Raw genomic sequence first — 12,336 nt, 5'->3', positions numbered from 1 at the left:
CCCTAATGATGATTGTGGCCAAGTATGGTTAAATTTGGCCCAGTGGTTTCAGTGGAGAAGATTTTTGTAAAAAGCTAACGACGACGACGACAACGGACGACGGACGCCAAGTGATGAGAAAAGCTCACTTGGACCTTCAGGCCAGGTGAGCTAAAAAGGGTGTTTTGTAGAGGGTCTTTCAATCAATAATCACCTATGTTTGAAACATTTCGGCATGTTGTTTCAGTTGAGATTTTGTAAATTTGCAAAAGGGAATCAAAGATAGTATCTGACAGCAATGTTTTATCATCTGATTTGAACCAAATGAGTACTGGTTGTAGAAGACCTTAATCACATCATTCCTGCAAAGCTTAGCTAAAATAGGATGAGCGGTGAGATCATTAAAACACAATTATTAGAATAAGGAAAGGGGACATAAATATAAAGCTAAATGTTTGAAATATCTTTTCGTATACAATTGTATTTTTAAAATTGTCTTGTGTGAAGTAAGGATCTTTGTTACATCCATTGAAAATACAGATTTATTGTAATCAATTGAAGGATGATTACCTGGAATTTGAAGAACTTTCTGAAAGCCATTTTGTCACCAGTGTTTGTTGTGTAACTAACAGCACATACCAATCTGAAACATAAAAAAGTCGCATTAATCTTCAAATCTGAAATACCTTTATTATATGACAATTGTCAGTTTTCTGGAAACATATGAAATCATAGTAATAAATGTAACAGATAAAATGATGTTTTATTGTTTGAAACTTAACAAGCAAAAAACACCAACTATTAACCATGACAAACCAACTTTTAACCATGACAAACCAACTCTTAACCATGACAAATCAACTTTTGACCATGACTAATGACTAGACTATGCTGATGGCATTTTGAAAAAGAGAAATTGAACAGTTATATATCAAAAGCATCTTCAGACACAGTATTATGCTTGATACATAAAAAGGCTTGATACATAAAAAGGATTGATACAATAATCTAAGATTCATGTGTAAATTTGGGACCTTTTTTGTTCCTCATAACTTGGAATTTATAAATATAACACAAAATTTGTTTTGATTGCCTAAAAGAATTAATTTCACCCAGTTTGGATGATATAAAAATTGTGAGCACTAATTAAAGGTACAATTTCAGGCCTTTTGATCCCTTGAAGAAGAAAAAATACAAGACTTATAATTCCAGCTTTTCAGATTTTTCTTTTTGTCTAAAGACATCAAAAAGACAAAAAAACAGACCATCCCACAGAAAGCATTTAAAATGTATTTTTCGTTTTTTCAAAGTTTTTTCACTATTAAATGCCAAGTTTGCTATATAATGTATATGATTTATCACACAATATTTACATATGAGTTCCAAGCTCTTTGACTTCATGATGTATGACATCATCTATACTGTGGTCTGGACCCAATTCACCAACAGGGTCTGAATTGGCACCTGATAACATCAATCTTTGTGAACTGGTCTGTAGGTCAACCTGCAAATTGAATTATCTTTGCTTCTGAACTTGCTAACAATAATGAAAGGATGTAAATAAAAACATTTTAATGGTTATAACATAAGATTTTGAGTCAAATTTGTAATGTTGGCAGGATAATGATACACAAAGAACTTGAAAGAAGGGTAGATAAAACATTCCTTTTCTTTATGAAAAAAATAAAATAATGTGCACTATGGTATGTAGCTTAAGGATATTTCCAAGTACTAATAATTCAGAAATTATTGCAAGGTTTTTATTAATGCAAATAATGGGACTGGTTGAGTATTGCAATAATAAGAACTTGCATTCTGAATTGGATACATATATCTGTCTGCAAATTTTCCTGAAATCGCAATAATTAATTTTGCATGTTTGTCTATTCTTAAAAAATTGCAATAATAAATGCATGCAATAATTTCTGAATTTACAGTACAGAAAAATGAATCATAATCAATTCTTCGATATTAATTTCTAAAATAAGCAAAATTTGATCAGTTCTGGAACCTTGAGATTGTCAGCAATCATCTTTTATCAAATCTAATATGTTTTTCCTAATATTTACAGATATTGGTGTTAATGACAGATCTTAGATAGTCTATATCATATTTATTAACAACTTTTGTAGACTGTGTGATTTAGAGTTTGAAATATTTTACAGACATGTAAATATTGTTGAACTTTAAATGCCTTCCGTTTTTTTAGTTACTGGATTGCTGTCTCATCAACATATACCCACACCTTCTTTTATTCATATCAAACACTGTAAACAAGAGGCAGGTATACCAAGTGACATTCAAAACTCATAAGTCGAGATAAACTGAAAATTCCATGGCTAAAAACAAAAGATGGTGGGAAAAAAACTGAATAGAAAAATAAAGACTGAGCCACACAAACTCCACCAAAAACAGGGGGTGATCTCTGTTACTTCTGTATTATTGTACCAGATAATATAATATTTCTTCTTTATTCTTATAATAATTATTATTACAACTATGCTATATACAATTACTGTATGATCTCCACATGTTCACTCTATGTCCTATTACTCACTCTGTTGTGACTTTTATGTAACAATGGTAATGTACCTTGTTTGCTTCTGTGCATATAGTGCACTATGCAGACATAATAAAATTGGTGGCAGAAAAAAAATTTCATCCTTTTTACAGTTATGTCTGCTTAACTGAATTTTCAATAAATAGGTGACTTTATTTTTTTCTTCTTGATAAGAAATATACTTCCTGATAAAATTCAGGAGGCTAATCATGCAATCATTAATGATATTGTTTACGAAATAATTCTATATGATGTAATTTTAATATTTAAATGCAAATTCTGACTCAACTTAAACTAGTAAAATTTTAGCTTTACCTCAAAAAACAATATTTCAATGCAGAAAATATTAATTTTAAATTCAAATCCATACTCTGCACAATCTTTCTCTTTTTTTATCTAATGAAAATTTCAGATTGTGGTCAAAATGAAGCAAGTCCCAATTGAATAGCATTGGACAAATGGCTGATATGCTTCTAACCACACTTAACAATCCTTGCTTAATCAAGTCTGTTTCTCTAATTTTGTGGCTATTCATTGTAAAAAATACAATTCATAAATCATATTTTGACAAGATCTTTAGATACACAGTGAGAATCAAGTGCATTGTTGATGGTTCATTAGAAGTCTTTCGAAAACACCAGATGAACTAACACCAAGAGTTAATAACCCTTAGCCATCTTTTTACTGAGTGGACCATTCTTCTGTTCACTCTTTCAATAAGGCATGGTAAATATTTCTTATAGTTAACTTAAGACATTTCAATGCCACTCTGCAACAATTGTTTTCATTTAAATTGTTATGAAAATAAATGCTATTTCAATTTTAGTAAAAAGTGTCATAACAAAATATACCAAGCCCAAAGGTAAATCCAAAAAGGGAAAGTTGACTGCATTAACCAACAAAATGGCTGGAAAATTATTTTGAGAGACACAGTTTCAGTAAGAAAAAGGCTCAAATACCATAATTATTTCCAGAAGTCTTTTTATTTTGTTTTGAAGTTCACTAGTGATATCATGACATGTATCAAATAATAAGAAGACAAGTTAAACTGAGTGTACCTCCAATAGACACTGTGTCCTGCTTTCACACATAGGTCTGTAGAGTGGGTGGCGCATATTCGCCTTGGACACATTTTCGCCGATTTGCTATTTTTTCTGTAAAATTTGTGTGCCTTTACCCAATATTTGCCTAAATAGATGGTAAAGGCTGTTTGTAATGTTACAACTGTCGATATTCCTCTTTACCCCATTTCCAAGGTTATTCGCACATATTGAGAAATACGCAGGTGTTTTTAAATTATTTTGACAATTATGTAAGATTTATATGGCAATCATGCGCAGTCTTAAAGTAAATATTTGTGAGAAAAATCGTATAGGAATGATCTCTCAAGCTAATTCATGTAATTGCAAACATTCGTTTTTATAATATACCAGGATAATGAGGATGGTCATATCATACATTGCGGCGAAAATGTGTCCCCCATGGTACACGAACAACTTGATTTCCTCTTGAGTTTGCGTTCGTTTTTAGAACAATTAACCAATGTTTTGAAGATAATTTCTTTATCAAACATTTTTTTCATATAGTTAAATTTCTGAAACCTTCATAAAAAGTTCCAAATATTCGAATGTAGGTCGGATGTAAGTGGAAATGAACGAATTATGCGGCGAATATGGGTCTCTCACTCTATAAAAATGAGCTATGAGTTGGTATAGGAATACTATAACCCAAAATATAAATAACTTGTACTTTCCCATTTATTACTAACTATTACACACTATTAGATCATCAAACTGACCTATATTTCCACTTCTTTATATCCGAATGGATTCAACAAAGAAGTTCCCTAATTTGAGCTTTGACTAAACAATGACCATAATCACTTGACATACATTTTCTGTTGTTTACATCTTAATGCCATTGAAAACCATATACTTACTAGTATACTTATCAAACATTCCTTAACCTAAACAAAAGTTTAACTTTATCATTAAATCATGAAATGTAGGTCATACAATCTTGTTTGCATATATTTCAGGTATATTTGAAAAATCTTCGTGTGATTAGCACATATACTTCATTTCAAACTTGCCTAATACTTAAACTTTAATCATGATCATTGTACAATAAATTGTAGTTCAAATCATCCTTTAGTTCATAGTTCACATCAATTAAATCATTATACAAAGGTAAAGTTTCCTTTTGATAGCACATGCATTTTATACAAAACTCCTTTAAGAAATTTTAACCAAAAAGATCAACTTGGACAAATTAATACAAATAAATGTGGATTGTGTCCACATGTGGACACAGATGATGCCCCCGCTTGCATATCATATAGTTATAAAGGGACATAACTGAAGAACGGTAAAAGTGACGCTACCCAAATTTGAACTTGATCCGAGTTTTGTGGTAATAAGCATTGTGTGTAAGTCTCATAACATTTGGTTGAGGCCAACTTAAGTAGAGAACAGAAACGAAAAATTCAACAATTTTTCTATTTGTAAACACGCATAACTCTAGAACCATTGTGTATAAGTTTTATAACATTTGGTTGAGACAAACTAAAGTCAGAGAACGGAAATGAAAAATTCAGCAATTTTTATGTTTATAAAGGGACATAACTCAAGAATGGTAAAAGTGACGCCACCGAATTTCGTACTTAATCTGTATTATGTAGTAATAAGCATTGTGTATAAGTTTCATAACATTTGGTTGAAGCAAACTAAAGTTATAGAACGGAAACAATATTTGTACTTGATCTTAGTTTTGTGGTAATGAGTATTGTGTATAGGTTTCATTATGTTTGGTTGGAGCAAACTTAAGTTACAGAATGGAAACTAAAAATTTTGCAATTTTTCGATTTATAAAGGGGCATAACCCAACTAGAGGCTCTCAAGAGCCTGTGTCGCTCACCTGATTCTACTTTGGTTTTGGAAATCATGTAAAAATAGATTAAAATCATAACAGATACCCTAATAATGAGTGAGGCCAAATTTGGTTTAATATTGGTCCTGTAATTTAATAAAAAATCCTGGTGGCCATCTTGAACAGTAAATTGGCAACAAAGTAGCAACACTTAATCAGCACCTCATAAGAAACATTTATGCCATGTTTTGGTTTCATTCCATTCAGTGCACCTCTAGAAGAAGCATTTGTATGTATTTCCCATAGAGTCTTATGTTAAAGGAAGTCCCCCCATTGGCGGCCATCATGGATGAAGGATCAGCTTCAAAGTAACAAAACTTAGTCAGCACCTCATAAGGAACATTCATGCCATGTTTGGTTTCAATCCATTCAGTATGTGGTTCTCTAAAAGAAGACATTTGTATGTATTGTCCATAGGGTCCTTTGTTAAACATTGTCCCCATCTGGCAGCCATCATGGATGAAGGATCGGCTTCAAAGTAACAACACTTGGTCAGCACCTCAAAAGGAACATGCATGCCATGTTTGGTTTCATTCCATTCAATGGTTCTCTAAAAGAAAACATTTGTACGTATTTTTCATAGGGTCCTATGTTAAACTAAGTCCTCCGCTGGCGGCCATCTTAGATTATGGATTGGCTTCATAGTAACAACACTCAATCAGCACCTCATAAGGAACATTCATGCCATGTTTGGTTTCATTCCATTCAGTGGTTCTCTAAAAGAAGACATTTGTATGTATTTCCCGTAGGGTCCTATGTTAAACTAAGTCCCCCGCTGGCGGCCATCTTGGATTATGGATCGGCTTCAAAGTAACAACACTCGGTCAGCACCTCATAAGGAACATTCATGCCATGTTTGGTTTCATTCCATTCAGTGGTTCTCTAAAAGAAGACATTTGTATGTATTTCTCATAGGGTCCCATGTTAAACTAAGTCCCCTGCTGGCGGCCATCTTGGATTTATTATGGATCGGCTTCAAAGTAACAACACTCGGTCAGAACCACATAAGAAACATTCATGCCATGTTTGGTTTCATTCCATTCAGTGGTTCTCTAAAAGAAGACATTTGTATGTATATCCCATAGGGTCCTATGTTAAACTAAGTCCCCTGCTGGCGGCCATCTTGGATTATGGATCAGCTTCATAGTAACAACACTCAGTCAGCACCTCATAAGGAACATTCATGCCATGTTTGGTTTCAATCCATTCAGTATGTGGTTCTCTAAAAGAAGACATTTGTATGTATTGTCCATAGGGTCCTTTGTTAAACATTGTCCCCATCTGGCAGCCATCATGGATGAAGGATCGGCTTCAAAGTAACAACACTTGGTCAGCACCTCAAAAGGAACATGCATGCCATGTTTGGTTTCATTCCATTCAATGGTTCTCTAAAAGAAAACATTTGTACGTATTTTTCATAGGGTCCTATGTTAAACTAAGTCCTCCGCTGGCGGCCATCTTAGATTATGGATTGGCTTCATAGTAACAACACTCAATCAGCACCTCATAAGGAACATTCATGCCATGTTTGGTTTCATTCCATTCAGTGGTTCTCTAAAAGAAGACATTTGTATGTATTTCCCGTAGGGTCCTATGTTAAACTAAGTCCCCCGCTGGCGGCCATCTTGGATTATGGATCGGCTTCAAAGTAACAACACTCGGTCAGCACCTCATAAGGAACATTCATGCCATGTTTGGTTTCATTCCATTCAGTGGTTCTCTAAAAGAAGACATTTGTATGTATTTCTCATAGGGTCCCATGTTAAACTAAGTCCCCTGCTGGCGGCCATCTTGGATTTATTATGGATCGGCTTCAAAGTAACAACACTCGGTCAGAACCACATAAGAAACATTCATGCCATGTTTGGTTTCATTCCATTCAGTGGTTCTCTAAAAGAAGACATTTGTATGTATATCCCATAGGGTCCTATGTTAAACTAAGTCCCCTGCTGGCGGCCATCTTGGATTATGGATCAGCTTCATAGTAACAACACTCAGTCAGCACCTCATAAGGAACATTCATGCCATGTTTGGTTTCATTCCATTCAGAGGTTCTCTAAAAGAAGACATTTTTATGTATTTCCCATAGGGTCCAATGTTAAACTAAGTCCCCTTCTGGTGGCCATCTTGGATTATGGATCAGCTTCATAGTAACAACACTTGGTCAGCACCTCATAAGGAACATTCATGCCATGTTTGGTTTCATTGCATTCAGTGGTTCTCTAAAAGAAGACATTTGTATGTATTTCTCATAGGGTCCCATGTTAAACTAAGTCCCCTGCAGGTGGCCATCTTGGATTATGGATCGGCTTCAAAGTAACAACACTCGGTCAGCACCTCATAAGAAACATTCATGCCATGTTTGGTTTCATTCCATTCAGTGGTTCTCTAAAAGAAGACATTTGTATGTATTTCCCATAGGGTCCTATGTTAAACTAAGTCCCCCGCTGGCGGCCATCTTGGATTATGGACGGCTTCAAAGTAACAACACTCTGTCAGTACCTCATAAGGAACATTCATACCATGTTTGGTTTCATTCCATTCAGTGGTTCTCTAAAAGAAGACATTTGTATGTATTTCCATAGGGTCCCATGTTAAACTAAGTCCCCCGCTGGCGGCCATCTTGAAATATGGATCGGCTTCAAAGTAACAACACTCTGTCAGCACCTCATAAGGAACATTCATACCATGTTTGGTTTCATTCCATTCAGTGGTTCTCTAAAAGAAGACATTTGTATGTATTTCCATAGGGTTACATGTTAAACTAAGTCCCCCGCTGGCGGCCATCTTGAAATATGGATCGGCTTCAAAGTAACAACACTCGGTCAGCACCTCATAAGGAACATTCATACCATGTTTGGTTTCATTCCATTCAGTAGTTCTCTAAAAGAAGACATTTGTATATATTTCCCATAGGGTCCTATGTTAAACTAAGTCCCCCGCTGGCGGCCATCTTGGATGATGGATCCGCTACAAAGTAACAACACTTGGTCAGTACCTCATAAGGAACATTCATGCCATGTTTGGTTTCATTCCATTCAGTGGTTCTCTAGAAGAAGTTCAAAATGTAAAAAGTTTACGCCGACGCCGGACGACGGACACCAAGTGATGAGAAAAGCTCACTTGGCCCTTCGGGCCAGGTGAGCTAATAATGGTTAAAGTAACACTACCCAAATTCAACTTGATCTGTGTTTTATCAGTGGAAGGCAAAATTAAACATTGCATTGTATAAAGCATTGATTGTAGTTGATTTAACTATAATCATGGGCAAAGGAAGATAACTCCAATTTTAAAAATTACTTGAATAATGACATTGATATTTTTGGAAAAAATGAAAAATTTAGCAATTTTTCCATTTGTAAAGGGACATAACTTTAGAACAGTAAAAGTGATGCCCCCAAAATTCAAACTTGATCTGTGTATTGTGGTAATAAGCATTATGTATAAGTTTCATAACATTTGGATGAGGCAAACTAAAGTTAGAGAACGGAAATGAAAAATTTTGCAATTTTTCCATTTATAAAGGGGCATAACTCTAGAACGATTAAAGGTATGCCACCAAAATTCAAACTTGATCTGTGTGGTAATAAACATTGTGTATAAGTTTGATAACATTTGGTTGAGGCAAACTTAAGTTAGTGAAGGGAAACCAATTTTGGGATGTACGGATGGACAAGGGTAAAACTCAATGCCCCCTCTGCTTCGGCGGGGGCATAAAAAACAGACATGCATACAAAACAATTTGTCAACTTGTACTCTCAAAGGACACATGACTCAACAGTGGAAAAATGGAATAACCACAAAATTCTATATAGTACCTAAAGCCTGGTAAGAATAGCTATCGCAAAACAGTGTCATAGAAAGTGTGGAAAGTAAACATCATTAGTTGCAAATAAAACATAATTTGATGTTTGTTGCCAGATTACATTTGAACCTTCAATTACAAATCATTGACACAAAGATTTCCAAATTACTCAGACAAAAGATTTATCATCTGAGAAAAAAAAAGATGATTATACCATAGCAAAAATGTTTCAAAAACACATTTTTCAAGATATTAAAAACTATGTTTGTCTGTTAAGTTTCATTCTGACAATATGAGTTAGAACATCCAATTCTCATCACAGCAGTAGAAGACCTTGAAAATATAAGTTTTTTTTTTGGTTTCGGGATAGATTATGAAATAACTACAAGTAACAATAGTAAAACAATGGTAGATGCTTTGTAGGTAATTACTACAAGCGTGTAACATTATGTTGAAGTTGTGGGAGTTGATGCAAGGATAATGACAAGACAATATGGGGGAAACATCTCTCTTATCATCTAAACACCAACAATTGCACTTCTGACAGATGAATTTATATTCCATCGTTAAAAAAAAAGAATGCATTGCAGGGGAACAAAAAAACCAGCGCAAAACCCAGTGCAATATCTCTTGATGACATAAAAATGGTGTAATAATTGTACTCCAACTGTGTACACCTGATAATGTAAACCATCAAATACATATCTTAACTATTATCATGTAATTATTGGGTTCGTAGACAAATACTGTCATGAGTTATTAATTTGGTTCTTATGACAGAAAGGTACTTCTAACATGTTTATCTTGAGTCAATTCAACATACAGTTGATGATGGTCAATGTTGGATACCAATTAAGCAGTCATGCACAATTTTTACAAATAACATTTAATGCAGCTAGACACCACCAAAACCCATATATTATGGTTTCCGTTCATTTTTCTGGAAATATTTTTGTATGGATTGACAACAAGTTATTTTTAAGTGGGCAATCTTTCAGTATTAAAGTATCTAAATATCATTGACTTTCAAATATTTAGGTTTGAATGTTCCTGGTAATGAAACATCCAGAAAAGCACTTCTGATGCACAAAATGTATATATAATGTGTTATTTTTATTTTCTTGCACTTGGTTGATACCGCTGCTGGTGGACTGCTAGTTCCTGGGGGTATCGTTAGCTCAGTAGTCAGTGCTCCCGTTTTGACATGGTTAATAACATATCTTTCTGAAAATTAGAAATGATTAAGAAACTATGGTTTTTCCCTCAGGCAATATTGACCTTAGGTGGATTTGACTTTTTGGTCCTTTTTGGTCATTGCTCCTTCAGTTTTTAGGTATTTATACATCTTTGGCTTTAAAATAATTGGGTTTGAGCATTCTTGAAGGTCAATTCAGAATAAGAAATAAGAACTCAGATTCTGATATCTGGAACATATATCTGTATGCAGATTTTCCCAAAATGGCAATAATAAATCTCACATTTTTGTCCATTCTTCAAAAATTGCAATAATAAATGCAATAATTTCTGAATTTACAGTATATCTTTTAAATGTCTTTATGATAGATGTAATATTTCAATCATTCTGTTTGAAGGGGACTCGGGGTTATGTCTCTTAAATTAAATGGTCATATAGTAAAGTATACCTACTTTTAGTACTATTTCTTTACATGTATGCATACTATCATTGTGCACACTAATATAACTAGAAAATGTCTCTCCAAGGAAAATGTTCCTAAAATATATAAAATTATAATAAATACCAGTTGTATAATAATATATGCAATAAAAATCAATTTGTATCATTTAAACAGACAATATGGGAAAAAAATGGAAAGCTGTGACAATGTTAACCTAGCAATAGATTCACAGTGACCTTAGACTGGAAAAGTCAAATAAACTTGTACTGATACACATGAGCTTGTTTTAAAATTCCAATATATTTTTATAAGGATTTATATGTACTTTTCCAGCATTTGAATGTATATCACAAACCAAAACCACAACCATTGATTACAAGCATGCCATAATCATGTTTAGAATGCATGCATGCTGCATGCTAGCAGTTTGACAGTAATTGAAACAGTGCATAATGGTTGATTGCGCAATCAAACTGCAAGCAAACTGCAATCTTATTTGATTGCGGTTTTATTGTAGGATGATCATGGTTTGATTGCAGGATGATTATGGTTCAATTGGCTGATGATCACGGTTTGATTGCAGGATGATTGCGATTTTAATGCAGGACAAGAAATGATTGTGCTGTTACAAAGTCTCCTAAACAATGCCCCCATAAGTATAAAGCGCTTGGGATCCCCCATATTATTCATTCAATTCATCTCACAGAAAATATATGGTTTAGGGGTGGGGATCTCAGCCATTTACAAGATATAAAAACATTCTCATATGACAAGGGTGAGGATGACCCCATGGGACTTCTTTTATTTATACCCAATGCAATGTCTCAAATGACAGGGGTCGGGATGAACCCTTGGGTCTCAGCCAATATATCATTCAAATCATAGTGACATGACAAACAGGAATATATATTCATGAATTAGGTGTGGGGATCTTGACCATTTACAAGATATTAGAACATTCACAAATGGCAGGGGGTGGGGATGACCCTTGGGGACTAATCCTATATTTCATTTGATATGTTTTACCATGTAGAACATTTTTAATTCCTTAGATTCTCCAATTTTTTGTTATTTTTGTCTTAATTGATAAATAACGATTAAAGTAAAGTGTGAGTGTCATAAGTGACCCCTAACCAATGAAGCCATTACTTTAATCAAGAAATTTTGTCCCCCCCCCCTTTCCCTTTATATGTTCATAAACATCATACAATGTTTAAATTATATGCCAGCTGAAAGTACACTCAATAGGTACTACAGGATAAAATGTGTCTGAGGACACGAATACCCCTGCTTAAGCTTGCATAAATAATACGTGAAAATACTTTTTGAGAGCATTTGATGTCACTGCTAGATTTTAAAGAGTTCTATTGATCTTGTCATAGGTATTTTTGTGCTGTGTGTTATTTTCATATTTTCACTGTTTTGTT

At 34.0% G+C, this 12,336-nt stretch overlaps 1 protein-coding gene across 2 annotated transcripts in view; it reads right to left on the bottom strand.

Moving 5' to 3' along the window:
* The window catches only part of LOC127708537 (trafficking protein particle complex subunit 13-like), an 87,587-nt gene that overhangs the window by 22,106 nt on the left and 53,145 nt on the right, over positions 1 to 12,336 (bottom strand). For both annotated transcript variants that reach the window (XM_052213447.1, XM_052213438.1), the window contains exons 3-5: positions 10,920 to 11,004; positions 1,353 to 1,483; positions 550 to 622 (exon numbers count right to left, since the gene is read on the bottom strand). In XM_052213447.1, coding sequence (XP_052069407.1) covers positions 550 to 622; positions 1,353 to 1,483; positions 10,920 to 11,004 — 289 coding nt within the window. The remainder of the gene's footprint in view (positions 1 to 549; positions 623 to 1,352; positions 1,484 to 10,919; positions 11,005 to 12,336) is intronic.

Source organism: Mytilus californianus, unplaced genomic scaffold (genome assembly GCF_021869535.1).
Source record: "Mytilus californianus isolate M0D057914Y unplaced genomic scaffold, xbMytCali1.0.p SCAF_1, whole genome shotgun sequence".
NCBI lineage: Eukaryota > Metazoa > Mollusca > Bivalvia > Mytilida > Mytilidae > Mytilus > Mytilus californianus.
This window is presented reverse-complemented; position numbering and strand designations above follow the sequence as displayed.